The sequence below is a fragment of the Sus scrofa genome, chromosome X, assembly GCF_000003025.6.
Source record: "Sus scrofa isolate TJ Tabasco breed Duroc chromosome X, Sscrofa11.1, whole genome shotgun sequence".
NCBI lineage: Eukaryota > Metazoa > Chordata > Mammalia > Artiodactyla > Suidae > Sus > Sus scrofa.
The window spans coordinates 41,381,396-41,406,229 of record NC_010461.5 but is presented as its reverse complement, the minus strand read 5'-3'; the positions used below and the strand labels follow the sequence as shown (position 1 = coordinate 41,406,229).

The 24,834-nt window shown below is 46.1% G+C and overlaps 1 protein-coding gene and 1 long non-coding RNA gene across 3 annotated transcripts in view; both read left to right on the top strand.

Moving 5' to 3' along the window:
• LOC110257786 overlaps positions 1-6,603 on the top strand; it is a 53,902-nt gene extending 47,299 nt beyond the window's left edge. The window contains exon 3 of the long non-coding RNA XR_002340757.1: positions 5,986-6,603. This is a non-coding gene — a long non-coding RNA (uncharacterized LOC110257786). The remainder of the gene's footprint in view (positions 1-5,985) is intronic.
• Positions 7,198-24,834, top strand: part of SLC9A7 (solute carrier family 9 member A7) — a 165,725-nt gene continuing 148,088 nt past the window's right edge. The window contains exon 1 of one of the 2 annotated variants that reach the window (XM_021080387.1): positions 7,198-7,662. In XM_021080387.1, the coding sequence (XP_020936046.1) occupies positions 7,320-7,662 (343 nt within the window). In that variant the 5' untranslated portion in view covers positions 7,198-7,319. The remainder of the gene's footprint in view (positions 7,663-24,834) is intronic. The other variant, XM_021080388.1, reaches the window with a different exon arrangement.

The window sequence follows — 24,834 nt, the reverse complement described above, 5'->3', positions numbered from 1 at the left end:
ATTTGAATGGTCATTATCCTAAATATAATGTGTTGTTTTTCTCTTTGCACTTTAAATATATTTTGTCTTTTTTTTTTCCAACAGTTATGTCTGGGCATTGATTCTGAGTTTGTCCTGTTTGGAGTTTGCTGATGCTCTTGAATCTGTAGATGTATTTCTTTTACTAACTTTGGAATGTTTCTATTTTTTTTTTTTTTGGTCTTTTTGCCATTTCTATTGCTTTTTTTTTTTTTTTTTTTTTTTTTTTTGCCATTTCTAGGGCTGCTCCTGTGGCATATGGAGGTTCCCAGGCTAGGGGTTGAATTGGAGCTGTAGCCACCGGCCTACTCCAGAGCCACAGCAACGCAGGATCCGAGCCACATCTGCGACCTACACCACAGCTCACAGCAACACCGGATCCTTAACCCACTGAGCAAGGCCAGGGATCGAACCCGCAACCTCATGGTTCTTAGTCGGATTCACTAACCACTGAGCCACGACGGGAACTCCTGGAATGTTTCTATTTATTTATTTTTAGTTTTTGGCTGTGCCCAAGGCATGTGGAAGTTCCCAAGCCAGGGATCAAAGCCGCACCATGGTAGTGACCCAGGCCAATGCAGTGACAGTGTCAGATTCTTAACCTGCTGAGCTACAGGGGAAGTCCTGGAATGCTTTTAGGTATTATGTATTTACAGTTGTTTCTGTATCACACTCTTTCTCTTGTCTTAGGACCCCAAACACATGACTATTAGACCTTTTGCTATTACCTATAGGTCCTTGTGGCTATATTAGTTCTCAATTTTTCCTGTTGTTGAAGTTGGATCATTTCTATTAGTCTGTCTTTAAATTTACTCTTTCTTTGGAGTTCCTGTCATGGCATAGCAGAAGCAAATCCAACTAGGAACCATGAGGTTGCAGGTTCGATCCCTGGCCTTGCTCAGTGGGTTGAGGATCCCGCATTGTGGTGAGCTGTGGTGTAGGTCGAAGAGGCAACTCGGATCTGGCATTGCTATGGCTGTGGCGTAGGCTGGGAGCTGTAGCTCCAATTGGACCCCTAGCCTGGGACCCTCCATACTCCATGGGGTGGCCCTAAAAAGAAAAAAAAAATTTACTATTTCTGGGAGTTCCCTGATAGCCTAGTGGTTTAAGATCTGGCATTGTCACTGCTGTCTCAGGTCACTGATGTGGTGTGGGTTCAATAGCTGGCCCGGGAACTTAGGCATGCCATGGGCACAGCCAAAAAAAAAAAAAAAAAAAAAAAAACAAAAAAAACCCAAATTGACAAATTTAGTCTTCCATCTTCATTTTGCTCCTGAGCCGACTCGGTCACTTTTAAAATTTCAGTTATTGCGTTTTTCAGTTATAACATTTCAATTTGGTTCTTCTTTTGTCATTGACTCCTTTGGTGAGAATTTCTGTCTTTATATTCATTTCAAGATTGTCTGCTTTAAATTGCCGGAGCATCTTTACACTTGATGTTAGCCAGAAGACACAGAAGTGATTGTTGAAGCATCTCAACAATAGCCGTTTTAAAGTCTTTTTAAAGATAATTCTAACATCTGTGTCATGTGTCATCACTGTATTGTTGTCTGTTGCTTCCTTTTCAATAGTGAATCAATGATTGAGATTTTCCTGGTTCTTCGCATTGTAAATAATTTTGCGTTGTAGTCTGGACTTTAAAATATTATATTCTGGGGCCTTGTATCTTGTTTTCAGCCTCTGGAGAAATATTCATATTTTTGTTTTGGCTTAGAGTCAACATGGTTGGGCCCAGATAATAAGTTCTCACTTGCCTTTTGTGGATCGTGGCTTCAAAGTTAATTCAGTTTTCAAAACTTTTGCAGTGTTATTTAGATCTGTCCCACCTGTGTTTTATCCAGTGGCTAGTCTATGATATGGGTGGTCATGCGTTTCTTTTTTTTCTTTTTTGCCTTTTCTAGGGCCACTCCCACGTCACATGCAGGTTCCCAGGCTAGGGTTCCAATTGGAGCTGTAGCCGCCAGTCTATGCCACAGCCACAGCAAAGTGGGATCTGAGCTGCACCTGGGACTTACACCACAGCTCATGGCAACGCTGGATCCTTAACCCACTGAGCAAGACCAGGGATCAAACCCACAACCTCATGGTTCCTAGTCGGATTCGTTAACCACTGCGCCACGACGGGAACTCCGTGATGTGTTTTTAGTTCAGTTACCGCAGTCTTTGTTATGTGATGTAGGATCAGATCCACATGGAGGTTGAGGAGAATCTCAGCGCTCATAACACAATGTGATAGGGCTATTTTCCCAGGCATCTCCCTCTCCGCCGTCTCCCTTGTACTTTGCAGTTCCCTGGAGTTCTGCTTTTTGCTTCTTTGGCAAGAAATCAGAGTATTTTTTTTTCTTCTTTTTACAGCCACACCTGTGGCATATGGAAGTTTCTGGATCGGGGTCAACCTGGAGGTGCATCTGCCAGCCCACACCACTGCTACAGCAACACTGGATCTGAGCTGCATCTGTGACCTACCCATTAGCCCACGGAGCGTGGCCAGGGATTGAACCCGCATCCTCATGGATATTATGGCGGGTTCTTAAACCACGGAGCCACAGCCCCAATGAGAACTCCCATGAGTCTTTATTTACTCCTCTCTGCTGTGCTCTTCCTGCAACTTCACCCATGTCTGAGGCCAAGTAGTAGGAGGGCTGAGTGAAGAAAACTATATATTGATAGGGAGTTGCTCCCACTGTTTGGGGACCATAGCTACTCCAATTAGGAAGGTAAGATCTCCCCTCTCTCATCCTTTTAGGCATCTGAGAGCCCTGCTCCCTCCATTGTCACTGTTGAGTCCGTGTCCTAGGGGGATTGCCTATTGCCTTGGGTGCGAGAGAATGGAGAAATGAAAAGATGATGTACTTCTCTATTTTCTCTGAACATAAGGAGATCTATTTCCTGCTCTTCCTGGTCTCTTTCTGTCCATGTCAATGCCCCTTCCTGGGTTTGGGGCTGCCTTGGGTCAAGTCCTCTGGCTGCTGGAGGTAAAAAATCGGTAAAGTCACTGCCAGTTGTATTACTTCAAATTCTGGTGCTTTTCCTCAATTTACCTGGTACAATGTATTTTTTTAGAGTCCTCAAAGAGCTGCTCCATGTATTCTGTTCAGGGTTTTTTTTTTTTTTTTTTTTTTTTTTTTTTTCTGGCTATGCCCACGGCATGCAGAAGTTCCCAGGCCAGGACTCGAACGTGTAACACAGCAGTGACAATGCTGGATCCTTAGCCACTAGGCTACCAGGGAACTCCCTCTTCAGGTTTTATCGCCTCATTCCGTGGGAAAGAATGGCTTGAGTGTGATTATTCTGTTACTTGGAATCAGAACCCTTGTATACATTCGTTTTCATATATAAATATGAATAGGTAATGGAATGTTTTATTTGGTGTATATCTTTGAATAATTGGGACTAATCTTTTCATATTCTATCTGAGGCAACCACTTCATACTATAAATACTCTTTGGGTCATCTATTGCTATGGAAGGAATCACACTCAAACTTAGTAGCTTAAAATAACATAAATCATGTTATTATCATCACATAGCTTCAGACATTGGTTTGATTCAACTAAGCAGTTCTTACTTGGGGGGATGGCTTTCATATGTTTACAGTAGAATGATGGCTGGGAATGAAATAATCTGAAGGCTCATTCATTCAGGTATGTGGCATGGGTCCAGGAACATTCAAAATGCTGGGGTCAGAGTTGCCCTTGTGGCGCAGCAGAAACAAACCCGACTAGCATCCATGAGGATTCAGGTTCAATCCCTGGCCTTGCTCAGTGGGTTAAGGATCCGGTGTTGCCGTGAACTGTGGTGTAGGTCGAAGATGCGGCTCAGATCCCGCATTGCTGTGGCTGTGGTGTAGACCAGCGGCTACAGCTCCGATTGGACCCCTAGCCTGGGCACTTCCATGTGCCGTGGGTGTGACCCTAAAAAGCAAAATAAAATAAATAAATAGAAGTGGGGGCTTCCGTGGTGTCTGTCTCTATGGCTGTTAGTCTCGCCATGGTTTCTCTAGCATGGAACCTTCAAGGCAGATAGTTTATTTTTTTAATTTTTCTAGCATTACCTTTTAAAAAAATTTTTGTAGCTTCATTGATTTATGATTGACATAGAACACCATGTAAGTTTCAGGAATACCAGTTGTTGATTTGCTACACATAGCTCTATTCTCTTAGCAATTTATAAGAATCGATACAATGTTATTATCTGTACTCCTTATGCTGTATGTTAGATTCCTAGAACTTGCTCATCTTATGCCTGGAAGTTTGTACTCTTTTTCTTTTTCTTTTTTTAGGGCCGCACCTGTGGCATATGACAATTCCCAGGCTAGGGCTTGAATGGGAGCTGCAGCTGCCAGCCTACGCTACAGCCACAGCCACGCGGGATCCTCAACTGAGTAACGCCAGGGATTGAACCGCTTCCTCATGCATACCGCTTAGGTTCTTAACCCGCTGAGCCACAATGGGAACTCCAGGAAGTTTGTGCTCTTTGACCCACATCTCTCCATCGCCTCCACCTCCCAGCCCGTGGTAACCACCGCTCCACTCTGTTTTACGAATTTGGCTTTTTTAGATTCTACATCTAAGTAAAATCATGCGGTATTTGTTTCCCTCTATCTGACTTATTTCACTTAGCACAATGCCCCAAGATCCACCCGTGTTTATTACAAATGGCAGGATTTCCTTCTTTCGCATGGCTGAATAATACTCCTATATATTTATATATATTCCACATTTTTTTTATCCATTCATCTGTTGATGGACACTTAGGTTGTTTTCACATCTTGGCTATTATGAAGAGTGCTGCAATGAACATGGGAGTGCAGCTCTCTTGATGAGATCCTGACTTCCATTCCTTTGGACAGATATCCAGGAATGGAATTGAGGGATCATATGATAGTCCTATTTTTAGTTTTTTGAAGGACCCCCATACTAGTTTCCACAGTGGCTGCCCCAATTTATGTTCCCACCAGAAGTGAACAAGGGTTCCCCTTTCCCCACATCCTTAACAGAATTTGTTATTTCTCGTCTTTTTTTTCAATAATAGCTATCCTGACCGGTGTGAAGTAATATCTCAGGATAATCTAGATTTCTTACATGGAAGCTCAGGGTTTCAAGCGAGTGGAGAGCAAGGTGGTGAGTGTGAGCCAGGAAGGAACTAGATTGCCTTGCATGACCTGGCTTTACAAGTGGCCACATCCTGTATTTTGAGGCAGTCGTAAGGGTCCACTGAGGTTCAAGGGGGGAGTGAACATAGATGCCACCCCTCTTTTTTTTTTCTTTTGGGCGGGGGGCCATGCCCACTGCATATGAAAGTTCCTGGGACAGGGATCGCACCTGCACCACAGCAGTGACTCAAGCCGCTGCAGTGACAATGCCAGATCCTTAACCTGCTGCATCACAAAAGAACTCCCAGATGTGTCCTCTTGATGGGGCATTGGCAAGGTGCTGGAAGAACATGTAGGTTTGGAAGCATCATTTCAGGCATTGTGGGAAAACACGATCTGCCATAAGTACTAAGAAATCTGTACTTTTAAGGTAGTTCCTGAGTTGTCCTCAGCGTGAGCTACAGAGAGAAGCTTTCCTTGACTTTCGGGAATCCAAGAGGCTGCAGTAGTAAAAATTATGATCAATATGGCCAATGTGTAGCAAACATAGATTTTAGTGAGTCTCCAGAAATTAGATCAATTTTTCTCATTGTTGGTTAACTTTCTCTGTGACTATCCATGTTTTTAGTGTTTGCAATTTAATTGGGAAGCTGCATGGAATTTGCAAGGCATATGGCTTTTTGGAGGGGCTCAGTGACAGTCTGGAGGAAGAGTGAAAGATGCTAGCTAACATCCAGATGAAGAGCTTCCCCTGCTGCAAAGTACTAAGCAGGCTTGGCAGAGCAGTCACCTAGAGGGGAATCAGGAAGGCCGCAGTGTTCCAATTGTCTTTCTCACCTAATGCCATCTCTACCCTATTGTTACTCCTTCTAGTTAAGCATTGCTTTCTTCAATGAAGCCTCTTAAAAACACAAACGCCTCTGGAGAGAAAACGCTGCAGCTGGTAAGGATTTTAGGTGGTTCAAGAAACACTCGAGAGCACAGTGCTAGGCACTGGGACTTCAGTGATGAGTAATTTGATCTCTCTTTTCTTCTTGACCAGAGAAACAAGGTAGGTTGAAAATTCTAGTTCCTGGAGTTCTCTGGTGGCCTAGAAGTTAAGGATCTGGCGTTGTCACTGCTGTGGTCACTGCTGTGGCTCAGGTTCCATCCCTGATCTGGGAACTTTCCCATGCTGTGGGAGTGGCCAAAAAAAAAAAAAAAAAATTCTAGTTCCAAGAGTATTTATCCTCCAGAGTCCATTCCCCCCCTCCCCAGAACTGGGCCTGGTCTTAAGAATCACCCAAAACTCCCTGGGCCACCAGAAGGTCAACATAAAAGGGCCACCATGATGATTTCCCCTCTCCAAACACCTGCTGCCCAGCTACCGGGAATGGCAAGTGTTCTGTTCCTTGGGTCCAACTTCCTTCCCCCTCAGGGTTAGTTACACAGTCCAGAATAAGAAGTCAGTCTACTCGCCAAGTGGTGAAGGAGTTATTTCAACGCTCTTCCGTCATTACTTTGGGTCTTACTTTGGGTCAGACTAAAGCCGAAGTTTGAATGAAGCCTGGCAGATTCTGGGAAGCCCCCAAACGCTGGAAAGGCACTCTGAGAGGTGTGGGAAGAGAGGTGTAGCGGGAACGTGGCACCGCGGCTCTGAGGCTCCTCCAGACCCCCGATTTTTACTGGGCCCAGAGTGCTGCACATTGGCTAGAGAGCAAACACTTCGCGTGGCCCCAGACGCAGGACTCGAGATCGCACATCCAAGAGGATGCTCCTTGCCAGGCATGGGCGACCTCTGGCGTCCCGTTTAAGAAGCGCGGCGGCAAGTGCCCAGGAAGCGGCCCCCCGAGCCCAGACGGCCTGGCCAGGTACGCCGGGACCCGGAGAGGAGCGCAGGGAGCCAAGGGGCTGGGGGCCCCGCCCGCGGGCGGGAGGGGGACAGGCGACCCGGCTCGGGGTGGGGGTGGGGGGCGGCGGGGCGGGCCCAGGGCTCGGCAGGGGGCCGGACAGGTGCGCGGGCGGGGGGCGGTGCTTGGGGATCCTGCGCACTGCGCGCGCCCCTCCCCCAGCGCGGCTCCCCGCACGGCCCCGGCCCCGGCGCGGGAGGGAGGAGGAGGAGCTGCGGCGGCCGCGGCCACTCCAGCAGGTCCGCGGCGCCGCGGGAAGCCGCCGACGGCGCGGGCTGCTGGGTCCCTCGCGCAGGAGGCGCGGGCGGCGCTGGGGCCATGGAGCCTGGTGACGCGGCGCGCCTCGGCCCGGGGCGGGCGGCCAGGGCGCTGCCACCGCGGCTGCTGCTGCTGCTGCTGCTGCTGCTGCTGCCGCCGCCGCCGCTGCTGGGTCGGGGGCTGCGCGCGGCGGCCGCGGCCTCCTCCTCTGGGGCGGCGGCCGAGGACAGCAGCGCCATGGAGGAGCTCGCCACGGAGAAGGAGGCGGAGGAGAGCCACCGGCAGGACAGCGTGAGCCTGCTCACCTTCATCCTGCTGCTCACGCTCACCATCCTCACCATCTGGCTCTTCAAGCACCGCCGGGTGCGCTTCCTGCACGAGACCGGGCTGGCCATGATCTACGGTGAGCACCCCGCCCCCGCGCCCACCGCCCGCCCCCGACTCCCCTCGGGCCGCCGGGCGGCCGCGCTCCCCCCCATCCTCCGACCCCACGCCGCCCGGTGCTCCCCCTTCACTTGCCGACGTGTTTCGTTTCTTTTCCGTTTCCCGCTGCGACGGTCTGGGTTCCCAAGGTCAACTGTCTGCAGGTCGGGCTTCCTATTACCATTAAAAAGAATCCCACCCCCTTTCGACGTTTCTTCCAGGGGAACCGGGGAAATGAAAGACACGGGGAGGGGGGGGGTGGTCTGGTTCTGTCCGGGCGGTTCCGTTGCAGAATCGCCCCCCTCCCATCGCGCCCCCGCCCCCCCGCCCCAGTTCAGCTCCACAGGGGGGGTGTGTGTGCCGTGGTGGGAGGTGGGTGACCTCCCAGGGAACGCGCCACCCCAGGAGGCAGGCCACCGTGAGGGTGGGGGCGAGGGCTGAGTATTCATTCCTTGGCCCGGGCTAACGCGGTTTGGCGGATGCCACGTCCATGGCCAACCTGGGTGGGCGCCCACTGCTGCTACTCTGTCGCCGGCTCTCTTGTGAGCAAAGTCGGAGCTTGAAGCACGGTGAGAGGTGAGCGTGGTCCAGGACCCAGAGGGGTGCACCGCCATGGCAGGCCTGGTCGGGGAGACGGGCACGCCTCCCACCCTCTGTCCAGGTGGGAAGTTCCACCCCAGTCACTCGCCTTCTCTAAGCGAAGAGAAAGGAGATTTGTATTCCTCAGATCGGAACAGGGACGCGACTTGGAAGCGTCATTTAAGGACGTAGGAAGAGGAAAAGGAGTGCTTTGAATTCTGGAGTCAGCCTTCTTTTGTTGGGAAAGGTGGGTTAATGCCACCATCCTTTTCTGGAGTGCATGGCGCACGGTGTATCACAGGCACAGAGCTTCCATTACTCCATGGATGTCAGCTGGCCGCCCTCTGAATCATCCCCCCCACCCAACCCCCCGATGCCCCGCCCTCCCCTACGCCCACCCCACCCCACCCCACCCACCGCAACAGGACTTCAAACTGGAACCGAGTGTTCCCTTTTCGAATTTGATTCAGTAGAATGAAGGCCCAGCTTGGCATCCTCATGTGAAATAGATGAGCCCACTTCATGACCGTTCCCGGTAGGGAACATTTTCATCCCTTAATACTGGAGGGATCTCTCCCCTCAATTTCCATTCAGAGTTCCCTGATGGAGAATGGAAAGCAGACACCTTAATCTTTCATGTGACAACTACCCTTGGCCCCTCGGGCCTTGCTTCTCAAGGTTCTTGATTGTTGGCAGCCCTGGCTCCTGGCCACCAAGTTTAAGAAGTGCTGTCGGGGAGTCCTCTCGTTTTAAAGGGGTAGGGGCCTAAACAGATCTTGGATTGAAACAGGACCAGGTCTAAAACTGCATTTGGTTATTGCACATTACAGGGGTGAACGCAAACCTGGCCCTTCTTGAGCTTTGTGGTTTGTGTCAGTCAGTGACAAATGACTGAAGCCGGGGCTGCAGGTAAGCTGGAAGGTTTCCTGAGCAGAAAGCAGAGTGGGGAGTTGAAGCCTGTTGTCATTTCGGGCGATTGACTCAGAGCTGCAAATGCAAATGAACATTGCCTTTATATGTATATAGATAGCCAGGCAGAAATTTTTATTTTATAGCCCCTAGATCCAATTCATTAAGGTATCATGTGAAATGCTTTTAGATGGTAGATTTGATGGGCTTCATAAATACACACTCAAGTGCTTGGCAAATGGGATTGAAAAATATATTTTCTGAGGAGCACTCCCTGTTCTTAGGAGCTCAATCACCTTTATCGGAAGGCTTGAAAACAACAGTGGAATTTTCCTGTGCTGATGTGTACTTTTTAAACCCATCTCAATCTTTTAGTCATTGGGATTGTGCTACCAGTGTACGGTTTCATTTTGTGCTATGGAAATCTGGTTTAATTGATGATATTCAGAAAAGGCAGCATCTTCTCACAGCATTCCCTATAGTTTTGTTCTTTGTCTTTGGGGATTAGTGTTACTTTGAAATGCAATAGGACATTTAATTGTCAATGTGTGATGCCCTAGGTTCTGCGAGATGGCATATGGAGGTTCCCAGGCTAGGGGTCTAATAGCTGTAGCCACCAGCCTACGCCAGAGCCACAGCAACGCGGGATCCGAGCCGAGTCTGCGATCTACACCACAGCTCACGGCAATGCCAGCCAGATCGTTAACTCACTGAGGAAGGGCAGGGATCGAACCCGCAACCTCATGGTTCCTAGTCGGATTCGTTAACCACTGCGCCACAACGGGAACTCCTACTATTTTGATGTGGATTGCCTGTAATTGGGGGAAACTATTTTTCTTTCAGGGATATTTAGTCTTCTGTGTCAAGCCCCCTCAAACCTGATTTCCAATGTCATTTCGATTAGCTGACTGTCCCTTATATACTTAAGACAATTGGATAGGGATTCTGATAAAAAAAAATTCTGTATGAAAATCCTTGAACGTTTAAGTGACTGCAGTACAGATTTTAGCACTTCTCTTTCTTCATAGTAAGACGTCAGATTTCATTTCTCGATCTCAATAGAGGAAGTGAGTAACTGTCCTGTGGCCTCTGAGTAATAAAGGACAAAAAGACCTGCAAAAACGTTTGTAAAGTGTCTGTTCTGTGCTGGGTGCCCAACTTAACTTATGGAGGTAACCAATTTAATTTGTAAATGTTGGTAAAACATGAGTGAAAGCGCTTGTGTGAATTTCAAAGCTCTTTGAAATTGAAAAAAAAAATTGAATTTCTGCCACGTTAAAAATATTTAAGTGGCACTTCGAGAAGGAAGGTTATCATATTTAAAATAAGTATACATGTGTGTGTATATCTAACACTGCATTAATATATAGTAATTTATTAGAATAAATTATGATGACATATGTATTTGGTGGTATAGTCATAACATTTCTCTGAGAGGACATGCCACAGACTACATGCAATAGACATGCAGTAACATTGATTTCCTTGTGGGGAAGGAACTAGGCATGTGGGACATGGGGGGTGTGCCCATATATTTTATATATATGTATATCTCCTTTTGTGCCTTTTGTTTTTTTAACTTTGGTAGTGGTGGAATCACCTGAGAGCATGTCCCTGCCTCCATTCTGTGGCACTGGTGCTGGCATTTTAAGATGCTCCTCAAATCATCCAGCTTGATGCCCACGTCTCCCTGTTTAAATCACACCATCATCTTACCAGTTCTCTGTGACCTTTCTCTGTTAACCGTACCCATGGGACTTCTGGAGAGCCCTGTGTCCAGAATGGAGACAAAATAGGGAAAGGGGAAGAGATTTTTCCCTCCTCTTCCGCTCTCCTTTTATCCCATTATCCCTGAAGAATAGTTGAATGCCACCTCAGGAGTGGTGTGCACAGGCAGATTCCTAAGGACAGTAAGAGACGCCTGTGTGAATGCGCAGCATTTACATGGAAAGGAATTCCCCCACTCATCAAGGGACAGTTAGAAGCACTCCTCCCGACCCCTGGTCCAGGCAGCTACCAGGGAAGGTGACCATAGACTAGCGTCTCTAGGGACGTTGAAAGCAGTCCCCCAGCCCCTGCAATGGGAGCAGCAGGGCAGTGGGTAAGGCGCTCGCCTGGCACCAGTCTAACCTGTTTTGTCAGGGCAAGGGAGCTCCCAGCTGTCTGGCTCCGTACATGATTAAGTGCCACCTTAAAGTTACTGAGCCCCGAGTGTCTGTGCAGCAGAAATAGCAAGTGTTTGAGGCAGGGAAAGGTGGTATAAACAGACTGTGTCAGTTAATTGTGGTTCTCTCTCATGTGCAGAGTAGTTCCACTTCCCCCATAATATTTTTGTGACAACTGATACGGGTCCAAAATATCTAACTCTGCAGTGTGAGCCTACCACCTGCTTCTCGCTTCCCCCTCCTCCACGCCTATCAACTTTCCAAGTACGCTTTGGTCAGCTCCTCCAGGTTCTGTGGACCGTGGACCGTGGGCTCATTGTTGCTTTGCTGGAGCTGGATTGCTAAGCAGAGGCTGAGTGGGTTCCTAAGCAAAATCTGAAAGGGGAAAATATGGCTTTTTGCAATAGCGTGAAATTAACATTTGAGCGGGTGAGCAAACATTTCAGAGCCACCTTCTTCCTGGTTAATTGGGAACCCTGATTTTTTTTTTGTTGTGTTTTTTAAAGCCCTTCATTTTGGCTCTAGTTTGGGGATGCTCTGTATAATCTCTGTTTGGTATCAGACCCCTTGCATTTAAATGCTGGCCCTGTACTTATAAAGCGGCGTAACACTGGGTAAGCTCCCTGAGCCTGAGTTTGCTCTTTCAAAAATGGGGACGGTGTCACCCACCTCACAGAATTTTTGTATTATTTCTATATTGTAAAGGCCAAGTGCAAGGCTGGTACTTAACATACTGGATACATATTAGTTCTCATTCTCACTTTAGACTTGTGTTTCTTTGGCCAGCATTGCTACTTGAGGTTCATTTATTAGAGACCTGCCTTCATTTTTAAATGCATAAGGATACAGTTAGTGGGAGTGATGAGAACTGGGCTATTTGTTAATACTTGGAAAAAATTACAATGTAGCTATTCTAGTCTTTTATCCAGCAGTCTCCATTCTCCAACTTTATCCTTCAGAAAGACCTGCACTAATGTGTTATGTTATATAGATAGCAATGTTTGTTGCTGCAGAAACAAGGTGCAATTACCATTAGGAAGGAGCTAGCTGACCTCTAGCACATTCCCACTAAGGAATATTGTGCAGCTGGGAAGAAGAGGTGTTTTGAGATGTCCTTTTAAGGCAGATGTCCACATACAGTGTTGTGGGAAAAACAAGGCACAGAGCAGTATATGTAGTATCTCACTTATTATTTTTTGTCTTTTTGTCCTTTTTGTGTGTGGGGGGTGCTGCTCCTGTGGCATATGGAAGTTCCCAGGCTAGGGGTCGAATGGAAGCTATAGCTGCCGGCCTGTGCCACAGCCACGTGGGATCTGAGCTGCAGCTGCTGGCCTACACCGTAGCTACAGCCAGGCGGGATCCCAGCTGTGTCTTTGACCTGCACCACAGCTTGCGGCATTGCAGGATCCTTAACCCACTGATCGAGGCTGGGGATCGAACCTGCAACCTCATGGCTCCTAGTTGGATTCGTTTCCTCTGCACCACAACAGGTAGGCCTCCAGGAACTCCATTATTCTTTGAAAATTATATGATGTAGGAGTTATCTTGTGGAGCAGCAGGTTGAGGATCTGGCTTTGTCACTGCAGTGGCTTGGGTTGCTGCTGTGGCATGGGTCTCCATCCCTGGCCTGGGAACTTCGGCATACTGTGGGTTGGTCCAGGAATTGTGATGTATGTCCATAAACAGGACGTATGTACATTTATGTATAACATGTGCTTCTCTGGAAGGATGCACAAACTTAGCAGTGGTTATCTTTTGACAGTGGGTGGGATGGAGAGGAGATACTGCTTTTCCATTCACTCTCTTCTGAATGCGCTGAAATGTCTAACACTGACACATTACTTTTGCAATGGAAACATTGTTTTAAAATAAAGCAGACAACTTTTTTTTTGTATCAAAGATGCATTAGAAATCAATTACAGGTTATATGGTTACTTAGCATTAGTTATTTAAAATTTATAAATGGAAGCCTTAAAATAAGAAAAATGACCTTTCCTGAAAGCGTATCTTAGGACCTTTTTGGAATGATGAGAGAAGAAATCACCATTTCACAACCCCAGTGATAATTGATTTAGACAAGGATTTTCAGTGACTTCCAGAGCCATGGGTGAGAGGTTGTTGGGGACCATGGTACTTTCCTGGTGCTGCGCATCACCCCCACAGGTTCCTTAGCTATCGAAGGAAAGAAGGTACCTTTACAGCGGAGAGGGCTGGCAGTCACCGTCTTTTGACCAAGTCATCAGATTCACCTCGCGCCTTGTGAAGCGTCTGGTATTATGCGCCTCCTCATGTGTTGCAAGAAGCATACAGCTTTACCCACATAGTGTTCGTCCTCCAGATGTTTCCTCTGAATCTAACTGCGGTTTTAGGCACATCTTCCAATGTATAGGAAATATAGGGCATAGAGAAATGCATTATAAAATATCATGTGGAAACAGACATATCCAAAATGTGGGAAAATCTACAAGGCAGTTGTCCTGGTTTCTTCAAAAAGTCAATGTCAAGAGAAACAGGCAGGATAAGTGACTGAATTGTGTCCTCTCAAATTTCCTATTTCTCAAAATTCCTATGGGGTGTCATATTTTAGATTCTACATACCTATCTAGATGTGGTGTGTACACACACACACACACACTTGTGTGCACATAAAGGAATATTATTCACCCATGAAAAAGAATGAAATAATGTCATTTACAGCTACGTGGATGGACCTAGAGGTTATTATACTAAGTGAAGTCAGACGGAGGAAGACAAATATCATGTGATAGCACTTATATGTGGAATCTAAAATACAACACAGAGGAGCCTATTTACGAAGCAGAAACAGACTCCAGACATAGAGAACAGACTTCTGGTTGCTGGGGGGGGCATTTGGAGGAAGGATGGAGTGGGATTTTGGGGTTAGTCGATGCGAAGTATGGAAGGGGTAAACAAAGTCTTACCATATAGCACGGGGGACTATATTCAGTATCCTGGGAGAAATCATAATGGAAAGCTATATAAAAATATGCGTGTATATATAACTGAATCACTGGACTGTACAGCAGAAATTAACACACACACTGTTAAATCAATCATAATATAGAAAAGAACCAATAAATACTAGCTCTAATGAAAAATTCCTGTGTTGAAGGCCCAATGCCCGGTGTGATGGTCTTTGGAGGTAGGCGCTTGGGGAGGAAATTAGGTTCAGATGGGGTTATGAGGGTGGAGTTTGCAGGATGGGCTCAGTGCCCTTATAAGAACAGGAAGAGACCAGACCTCCCGCTCTCTTCTGTCTGAGGCTACAGGAAGAAGGCAGCGATCTACAAGCTGGGAGCCGGGAAGAGGGCCCTAACCCGACACCTAATCTGCCAGTGTTTTGATTTTGGACTCGCCAGCCTCTAGAACTGTGAGAAACAAATGCTACTTAAGCAGCTCAGTCTATGGTATTTCGTTCTAGTAGCCTGAGCAGACGAAGACTGTGTTCAAGTTAACGGAGGCCAAAGACACGTGACCCTTGATTGGCTCCTGGTTTATGGAAATGAGCTATAGAAATGTCTGGGGGAACAATTGGGGATCTTTGAAGGTGGATTCGGTATTAATGAAATTGGGGAATTACGGTTATTTGTCTTAAATGTGATAATTGAGGTTATTTGTATAAGAGAGTGTCTTTGGAGAAACAGGCGGAAGTCTTTAGGGGTGAAGTGTATGCTTCCTAAAGGTGCAACTTGCAAAAAGTTCAGTCGAAAAAAGGGCACATAGTTCATATGGAGAGAGAAAAATATGGCAAAATACTCACAATTGTTGAATCTAGGTGGTGGCTGAAAGGGTATGCTTTATATTCTTTTGACTTTTGGTGTGTCTTGAAAATTTCATTGAAAGAGAAGTTTGGGGAAGATGCTAACCGCTGTGTTACTTGTTGTTTGCCGGTAACCTGTTAACCTCCCCCCCAAAATGTGATACAGGTGAGGCGGTCTACAAACCACCCTTGAGCCTCGTTAAAATCCTTCCGACATTGTGTCACATGGACGTAAGTTTACGTGAGATGAGGTTAGGCTTAGAGGACTTGAAAGTCAGTAACTTTCATTTCAATTTGGGGGGTTTGATTTTTAGGTTCACGTGTCTTTTGAAAAATCGCCTCTGTTCCACTTAAAGGTGAATATATGTTAGGAGACTTTTCTCTTGGGTTAAAGCATGCTACCTCTCTTTTAATCAGGGTGGATGTTTGTATGAGGATAATGCTAGCTGCTGTAATAGACCAATCCCAGTTTTCTGTGACCTAACCCGAGAAAAGGTCATGTTTTTAGCTCATGGAATGGGTCGGTGCAAGGGTCTGCCAGGTGGCTCTCCTTGTGATGATTTGGGGACCAGGTACCTTCCATCTCGTGGTTTCCCAATCCCTCAGGGCCTTGGGATTCTCTCCCTCCAGCCAATGAATGAGGGAAGAAAAAGAGGATGGCGAAGGCTTACGTGCTAAGCCTGGAAGTGTTGCATATTGCTTTGCTGCTTGTGTTGAATGGGACTTGGTCTTGAGGCCACATCTAATGAGCAGAGGCAGGGAGACAGAGTCTAGTTGGAGTGAAAGGAACAGGTTTGGAAAGTAGCTAGCCAATCCCTGTGGGAGTATTTGATGAGTACTTTGTCGTATGTAATCCGGCAAAGACACATAAGTAGGATTTGCACGCATTTTCATTGGTGGTGGTGGTGGTTGATAGACTACATTTTTTATTTTAAGTAATCCAGTTTGAGGAGGGCATCCATGTTGAGTTTATGAAGCTGTTTCAATAGGCCTATCAGCATCACGTGGGAGCTTGTTACAACTAGCAGGTCTGGCCCCAGACTGACTTGAGAATTCCTCAGTGGGGCCTCAAATTCTGTGATTCAGTACATTATCAGGTTTTTTTTTTTTCTTTTAACTGCTGAGACGTTGGAAACTCACTGCTATAGATATTGAAATTTTCACCCTTTGAATACACTCATATGCTGATTGTAATTAAATAATGGCAAGAAAAAAATAGCAGCCATTTATTGATCGCCTGCTGTAATAGCTAGGCACCACATCAAGTATTCTGCAGACTTTAAGCCATTTAACTTTCACATCAAATGTATGAAGATATTTATTGGCCCCATTTTGCCAGATGAAGAAAGGGAAAGTTAGGAGTTCCTGTTGTGGCTCAGCTGTAACCCAACTAATACCCATGAGGATGCAGGTTCAGTCCCTGGGCTTGCTCAGGGGCTTAAGGATCTGGTGTTGCTGAGAGCTGTGGTGCAGGTTGCAGGTAGGCTGGGATTCCGCATTGCTGTGGCTGTGGTGTAGGCCGGTGGCTGAAGCTCCGATTCAACCCCTAGCCTGGGAACCTCCATATGCCGCAAGTGTGGCCCTAAAAAGCAAAAAAAAAAAAAAAAAAAAAAGAAAGTTAGGCGAGGACCTCATTTGTTGAGGTCACACGTCTGAGATTGGTGAGTGGGGATCTATCAAAGGATGAGATCAACAGGCTGAGGATGTGTTTGGCCAGGATAGAGCAGAACCTCAATCCTGCCCTGATTACCTGGTTCCAGGAGGTCTCGGAGGAAAACCCATGCCCAGAGTTTAAAACAAAGTGACCCTTTATTATTACCTGGGCCTTTGGCTCCAAACTCCAGCATACAGCTCCAAGGGGTGAACCTGGCCAGTTTGGAAGAATCCGTTTTCCTATGCCAGATTAGCCTGGGGCACTTGAATCCAAACAAAGCCAGAATACCTGCTCGTTTGTACCCCAAAGGCCATGCCCGGTGTTACTCCATTGATACGTGTTATGGACTGAATGTTTGTATCCCCTCAAAAATCCTATGTTGAAATCCTACCCCCTGGGGTGACGACGGTATTGGGGGGTTTGGCCTTTGGGAAGTGAATAGGTCATGAAGATGGAGCCCTCCTGAATGGGATTCGTGCCCTTAAAAAGGGAAAACTTGTGGAGTTCCTGTTGTGGTGCGGCAGAAACAAATCCAACTAGTATCCATGAGGATGCAGGTTGGATCCCTGGCCTGACTTAGTGGGTCAGGGATCCGGCATTGCCGTGAACTGTGGTGTAGGTTGCAGACGTGGTTTGGATCCTGCATGGCTGTGGCGTAGGCTGTCAGCTGCACCCCCTATTCAACCTCTAGCCTGGGAATTTCCTTATGCCTTGGGTGTGGCCCTAAGAAGACAAAAAAAAAAAAAAAAAAGAGACAGGGAGAGAGCTTGCTACCACGTGAGGATACAATAAGGTGGCAGTGTGCAACCCAGAAGAGGACTCTCGGCAGAGCCTGACCATGCTGGTACCCTGATCGTGGACTTCGAGCCTCCAGCACTAGGAGAGATACATTTCTCTGGTTTACAGGCTGTGCAGTCTGTGGTACTTTGCTACGGCAGCCCGGACTGGCTAAGACCATAACATGGGAGGCTTCCAGGGTTAATGGGGGAAAACCGCCAAGCATCCATCAGAGTGGCTGCCCTAGGTGGCTGCTTACAAGTTTGCTCCTCTCTAGACTTCACAGAGGTGGGGAGGCAGGTGGAGCTGGGTGTCCCAAGCTCGCAGGTCTCTCTGCTCTTACTATGCTCGTTGTCACAGGCACATCATAGTCTTCTGGAGAGATGTTGCAAAATACATTGGAAAGAAGCCCGGTGCAGGCAGGAATGACTCTTGTTTGCTGCTGTCTCCCTGCCCTTAGAATAGTGCCTAACGCATAGTAGGTGCTGTGGAAATACTTGTTTAATGGAGTCTACTTTGTCCAACAAAAAATAAGATGCTGTAACACTGCTTAGCACTCAAAGGCGTTCCTTTGAGTTCTTGTGCCTCCGATTCACACTGAGAGAGAAGTTTCTGAGAAGGAAACTTTTGTGTATGAAAACATCTGCTTGAATCACAGCAAACTCTTGAAGGAAGGAGAATGAAGGGTTAGGTGAGTCTGTGCTTGCAGAAAATTGTGTATTTAGCTGATAAGCCATATGGGTTTTTTTTTTCATGTTATTATGGTAAAATATGTATGACATGAAATTTGTCAGTTTAATTGTTTTAACTCACTAGCATTAATAACATTCGTAAAATTGTACGACCGTCACCACTATTCCCAAAAACTTTTCATCATCCCAGACAGAAACCTGTACCCATTAAGCAATAATGCCCTATTCCCCCTCCCCCTTGCCCCCTCCCCCCCAGCCTCTAGTCTACTTTCTGTCTCTGGGTTTGCCTACTGTAGATATTTCATATGAGTGTGTTCATACCGGAGTTCCCATCGAGGTGCAGTGGTTAACAAATCCGACTAGGAACCATGAGGTTGCGGGTTCGATCCCTGGTCTTGCTCAGTGGGTGAAGGATCCAGCATTGCCGTGAGCTGTGGTGTAGGTGGCAGACACGGCTCGGATCCCATGTTGCTGTGGCTGTGGTGTAGGCCGGTGGCTACAGCTCTGATTGGACCCCTACCTGGGGAACCTCCATATGCCATGGGAGTGGCCCTAGAAAGGCAAAAAGACAAAAAAAAAAAAGTGTGTTCATACAACATTTGATCTAACTTACGTCACTTCGAATAATGTTTTCAAGGTTCATTCATGTCGTAGCGTGTGTATGAACTTCATTCCTTTCTGTGGCTGAATAGTATTCCATTGTGTATATATATATATATATATATATATATGCTACATTTTGTTCATTCATCCATCGGTTCACAGACACTTGGGTTGTTCCACATTTTGGCTCTTGATACTCTTGATATAATACTGCAATGAACATTTGCATACAAGTATATCTGTGTGAGTCCCCTTTCAATTCTTTTGAGTATATACCTAGAAGTGGAATTGCTGGGTCATAGTGTAATTATATGTTTTAACTTTTTTTTTTTGGCTGCACCCATGGCATGCAGGAATTCCCAGGCCAGGGATCAAACCTGTGCCATAGCAACCCATGCCACAGCAGTGACCTGAGCCGCTGCAGTGAGAATGCTGGATCCTTGAGCCGCTGTGCCACATGGGAACATCTCTGCCTATTTTAAAAATTGGGTTTTTTGTTGTTGTGGTTGTGTTGTAAGAGTGTTCTATATATTCTGGATATTATTCTCTTATCAGATATGATTTGCAAATATTTTTTCCAATGCCATAGGTTGCCTTTACACTCTGTAATAGTGTCCTTTAATGTGCAAAAGGTCTTAATTTTGATGAAGTTCAGTTGATCTATTTTTTCCTCTCATTGATTGTGCTTTTCGTATCATATCCAAGAAGAAATCATTGCCAAATCCAATGCCGTGAAGTTTTCCTCCTCTGTTTTCTTCGAAGAACGTAGTAATTTTAGCTTTTAAATTTAGATCTTTGATCTGTTTCGAGTTTGTTTTTGAATATGCTGTTGTTTTCTTTTGATTCTTCATTACTAGTATATAGAAGTATGATTTTTGTTGTCAATTTTATTCCCTGCAGCTTTGTCGAATATTTTTTTATTATCTCTAACAGCGTGTGTGTGTGTGTGTGTGTGTTTGTAGCTCGCACGCGTGCGCGCACACACACACACACTCTTTAGGGTTTTATATGCGTAAGATCATATCTGCTAATGGAGATAGTTTTACTTCTTCCTTTCCAATTTGGATGCGTTTTATTTCCCTTTCTTGCCTAATTGCTCTAGTTAGAACTTCCAGTACAATGCTGAATAGAAGTGGTGAAAGCCGGCATCTTCGTTTTTGATCTCAGGGGAAAAGGTTTCAGTGTTGCATCACTGAGTACAATGTCAGATCTGGATATTTCACATCCGACCTTTATCATTCTGAGAGAGTTCCTATTTATTTCTAGTTTATTGCGTGTTTTATAATGAAAAGGTGTTAGCTTTGGCAAAGACTTTTTTCTACATCAATTGCGGTGATTTTGTGGGTTTTTCCCTTCATTCTGTCAATGTTAGGGTTAGGGTGAGGTTATGTTCCATTGCTTGACTTTCATATATTGAGCCACCTTTGCATTCCTGGGATAAATTCCGATTGCTCATGGTGTGTAATTCTTTTACTATGCAGCTGAATTTGGTTTGCTGGTATTTTTTTTTTTTTTTTTGTCTTTTGTCTTTTTGTTGTTGTTGTTGTTGCTATTTCTTGGGCCGCTCCCGTGGCATATGGAGGTTCCCAGGCTAGGGGTCGAATCGGAGCTGTAGCCACCAGCCTATGCCAGAGCCACAGCAACGTGGGATCCGAGCCGCATCTGCAACCTACACCACAGCTCACGGCAACGCCGGATTGTTAACCCACTGAGCAAGGGCAGGGACCGAACCCGCAACCTCATGGTTCCTAGTCGGATTCGTTAACCACTGCGCCACGACGGGAACTCCCGGTTTGCTGGTATTTTTGTTGTGGATTTTGGTACTTAGATTTGTAGGGACTGTTGGGCTGTAGTTTTCTGTTTTTGTCCTGTGTTTGTCCAGCTTTGGTATCAGGGTAATGCTAGCCTCCTGAGTCAGGAAGTGTTGACTTCTTTTTTGACTTTTGAGAAGTTTGAGAAGGATTGGTGTTAATTCTTGTTTAAATATTTGGTGGGATTCACCAGTGATGCCATGCGGTTTCTGAGCTTTGCTTTTGGGGGAGGTTTTTGAGTTCTGATTCAATCTCTTTACTTGTTATAGGTCTATTCAAATTTTCTACTTAGGCTTGAGACAGTTTTGATAGTTTGTGTCTTTCCAGGAATGGGTTCCTTTCCTCTAGAGGGGCTCAACAGAATATCTGAGCTTGCAGAAGAAAGAATTAGCAGTTTGGGTTTGTACCCAACAAATCTTCTTATCACTGCCATCCATATCTACCTCTGTAACACATTTTAGGTAAAGATATATTTACTTCACATTGTCTTAATTTATTGAAAAAAAAAGTTGACTCACAGATTACTTGGTGTTGAGTGTAGAGCTAACTAGTTGTAGCAGAGACTTCCGTTACCTCCCAGTATCCATTCTCCCTTTCATCCTTCTAATGGAACCCTCATTTGTAGCTCCACATATTTCTGTGCAATGGCAACACTGCATTTTCCGGCCTCTCTTGCGGTGAGGCGTGGTCCTATAGCCAAGTTCCGACTAAAAAGATTGGAAGTGTTGTGTGGGATTTGGGCAAAGTATCCTTAAAAGGAAGGGAGCATGCCCTTTTTCTGTCATGCCTTCTGTTGGCTTGAATACGGATGTTATGGCTGGATCTCCAGCAGCCATATTGGATCAAGAGAGAACTTTGGCCATGGAAGGCCTTTCTGGCAATACAATCAAATAGATGGAGCTGAGCTCTCTGATCGCATAGATGCCTGGCTTGGACTCCGTGTCTTTGGACTCCTCGTAAGGGAGAGAGAAATTGGCCTTTGTTATTTGCCGTTGTACCTAATTGTAACTTTTACACCGGGCTCTGCGTTCTCCTTGGAACTTGGATGTGATGGATGGGGCTCTTTTGAGGGCCTGATCCAGATGTTCATGACTCCAATGGGTATGGCACTGCTTGGGATGCTAGGGGAGGCTAAAGAGTAGGGCAGTATAGATCCAGAGAAAGGGTTTGAGGAAGTGGTTAAGATTTAAAGTACCACCTGTATTTGGTAACTGTTTGGGGCATCTGATGATCATCCACACACTTGGTGATTCGCTGCAAAAATTCGCAACATTCAGAGACATTTGTCGTCACAGCTGTGGTATGTTAAAGTGAAGGGACACAGCAGGAACAGCAAGGGAAAAAGATGTAATGGGTAGAGTCTGGAAGAGATGTGGGTTCCAAGTTTTCCCTTTGGAGATGAGCGGTAGGGCTTCACAGAACAAGCTTCTTCCTCCAGCAGTTAAATACAGCAGGCCACGCACAGTGTGTCTGCCTAGGGAAGCTTGCTGAAGACTCAGACTTTTTCCTGTTGGAGACTAATTAGGCACTCTCACTGAAATTTCTGATTCCTAGAAGGAAGCAGGTGTTGGCCATGAATTGCATTTGCAGAACATATCTAGCAAGGCTGGTACGGCCACATTCAGTGTTTTGGTACATACAGCAACCTTACCAATTAGTAGCACAGGGGCTATTTTACAGGCCAAGTTCCCAGGAAGTGTTGCAAGGCTCAATCTCGAGAGCAGGCCCGCCTAGAGATAGCACCAGCTGTGGCAATGGCCAGATCATTAACCCACTGCACCACAGTGGGAACTCCTTGGGTAGGGTTTTTAATAAGCAAAATTTGGGGTGAGGACTGCAGGGTGTGTGACCGTCTTCTGATTGGTGGGTGGTAAGGTAAGAGAGTGGTGCTCCAGGAACTTTTTGCTCAGCCTGAGTGGGGGTCTTAGTCCCATCCTCTGCCTGGGTGGGGGTCTTAGTCCCTGTAGAAGAACTCAGATATCTTTTTTTGGGGTCTTTTTTGCCATTTCTTGGGCAGCTCCTGTGGCATATGGAGGTTCCCAGGCTAGGGGTCTAATCGGACCTGTAGCTGCCGGCCTACGCCACAGCCACAGCAACGCCGGATCCGAGCCGCGTTTGCGACCTACACCACAGCTCATGGCAACGCCAGATCCTTAACCCACTGAGCAAGGCCAGGGATTGAACCCGCAACCTCATGGTTCCTAGTCAGATTCGTTAACCACTGAACCCCGACGGGAACTCCACAGAGCTCAGATATCTTATGTATATTCTTTGCGGAGGAACCAGGACCCTGCCCCAAGACTGCACTGTTGTTTCTTGACTGCTCTTCCTTTGTTTCTGTATTCCCCCCCTTTCCCTGATGAGCAACTGTTTGACACTCAGGGAGGGTCCTGAAGGCTGAGTGAAGCCCATGTCCTACAAACAAGAAGTGGGGGGACACAAAAAGATTTGTACCTAGGAGCCCAACAGGGTCCTGCTCGGTTTCTCCTTCACCCTAAAAAACTCATGTTACCACCCTACTCTGACAACCACCAATCTGTTCGCCATCCCTATTATTTTGTCTTTGCAAATATCGACATAAATGGCATTGTTCATTATGGAACCTTTTGGGATTAGCTTTGTCACTCCACATAAGGCCTTCGAGATTCATCCATGGCATTGCATTATCTGTAATCAGTTCATTTTTATTACCGAGTCAGCTTCCATTAGTTGTTTGCAAGTTGAAGGTCGTTTGGGTCATTTCTCTCTCTCTCTTTTTTTTTGATTATGAATAGAGCTGCTATAAACATGAGCATACAGGTTTTTGTGTGAATGTGAGTTTCCATTTTTCTCTGACAAATACCCAGGAATGGAATTGAAGGGCTACCGGGTAAACATATGTTTAACTTTATAAGAAAACTGCCAAACCATTTTCTGGAGTAGCTGTATGTGCAACCAGCAATGTGTAAGAGTTCTCAGTTGCTCCACATTCTCTTTAGCGCTTAATATTGTTAGTATTTTTAATTTTAACCATTCTAATAGAGGTGCAGTAGTTACCTCATCGTGGTTTCAGTTTGCATTTCTCTGATGCTGACTGTCTTTTGGATCTTGAGTGGCTGTAGCATGTGGCAGCTTAAGTGGCATCTCAGTTCTCTGACGAGGTATTGAACCTAGGTCTTGGCAGTGAAAGCACTGAATCCTAACTAACCACTAGACCCCCAGGGGCTAGTGGCTAGGAGCAGGGTCCTGGCTTTTGTCTGCTTGGAAGAAGGCATTCAGCAAAGAAATGACAAGTAGTGAGGCAAGGAAAGTGTTTATTAGAAGAGAAGATACATGCAAAGAGAGCATAGGTGGGCTGAGAAAGAGAGAGAGCGCCAAGTGCTTTTGGCGTGGTTTAAATGACTTATATGGGGCAGTTCTTCTGGCTTTTCTCTGGCCAGTCCCTCTTCGGTCTGACTCAGGGGCCTCTTCTGTGTGCTCGCCCACGTCTCTGGGAAGTTGACAGATCACATGGTCTATCTAGCACCCCCTCCCCCGAGGAGCCTTCTGTGCATGTGTAACTTGGGGGGGGGGTCTCTTTGACCTCGAGAATGAGAACTATGTGGTCTCTTTATCCCAAGCAGGACTCCAATCCTTGCTCCTGCCATACTTCTTATCTCGAAGTCTCTTTCCCCAGGGGACATATTCCAGTTGCCCAGCCTGGGGTCCATCTCGCTCCTTCTTCACTTGCCTGTGCTTCTTGGCCATTCACATCTCCTTTTTGGCGACATGACTCTTCCAGTCTTTTGCCCATCTCCCAACTGTCTTGTTTTCTTTGCATTTTGAGAATTCTCTATGTACTCTGGAATCAAGTCCTTTGTTGGATCTATAATATGAAAATATTCTCTTCTAGTTCGTGGCTCGTTTCTTTCATGTTACAGTGTCTTTTCGCAGAGCAAAGGTTTAAACTTTTGATGCAATCCAGTTTATCAGCTTCTCCTCTTGATTGATTGTGCTTTTGTTGTCCTGTCTAAAAGCTGTATGGTTTCGCACTTTTTGCATTTAGACCTGTGATTTGTTTTGAGTTCATTTTTGTATAACGTTTTGAGGCTCATTTCTTTAAAAAACATACGCGTGTATAGTCGTTCCCACATTGCCGTTGAAAAGGTGGTCTTTTCTTCATTGCATTACTTTCGGTACTTTGTCCAAAATCAAGTTCCCAT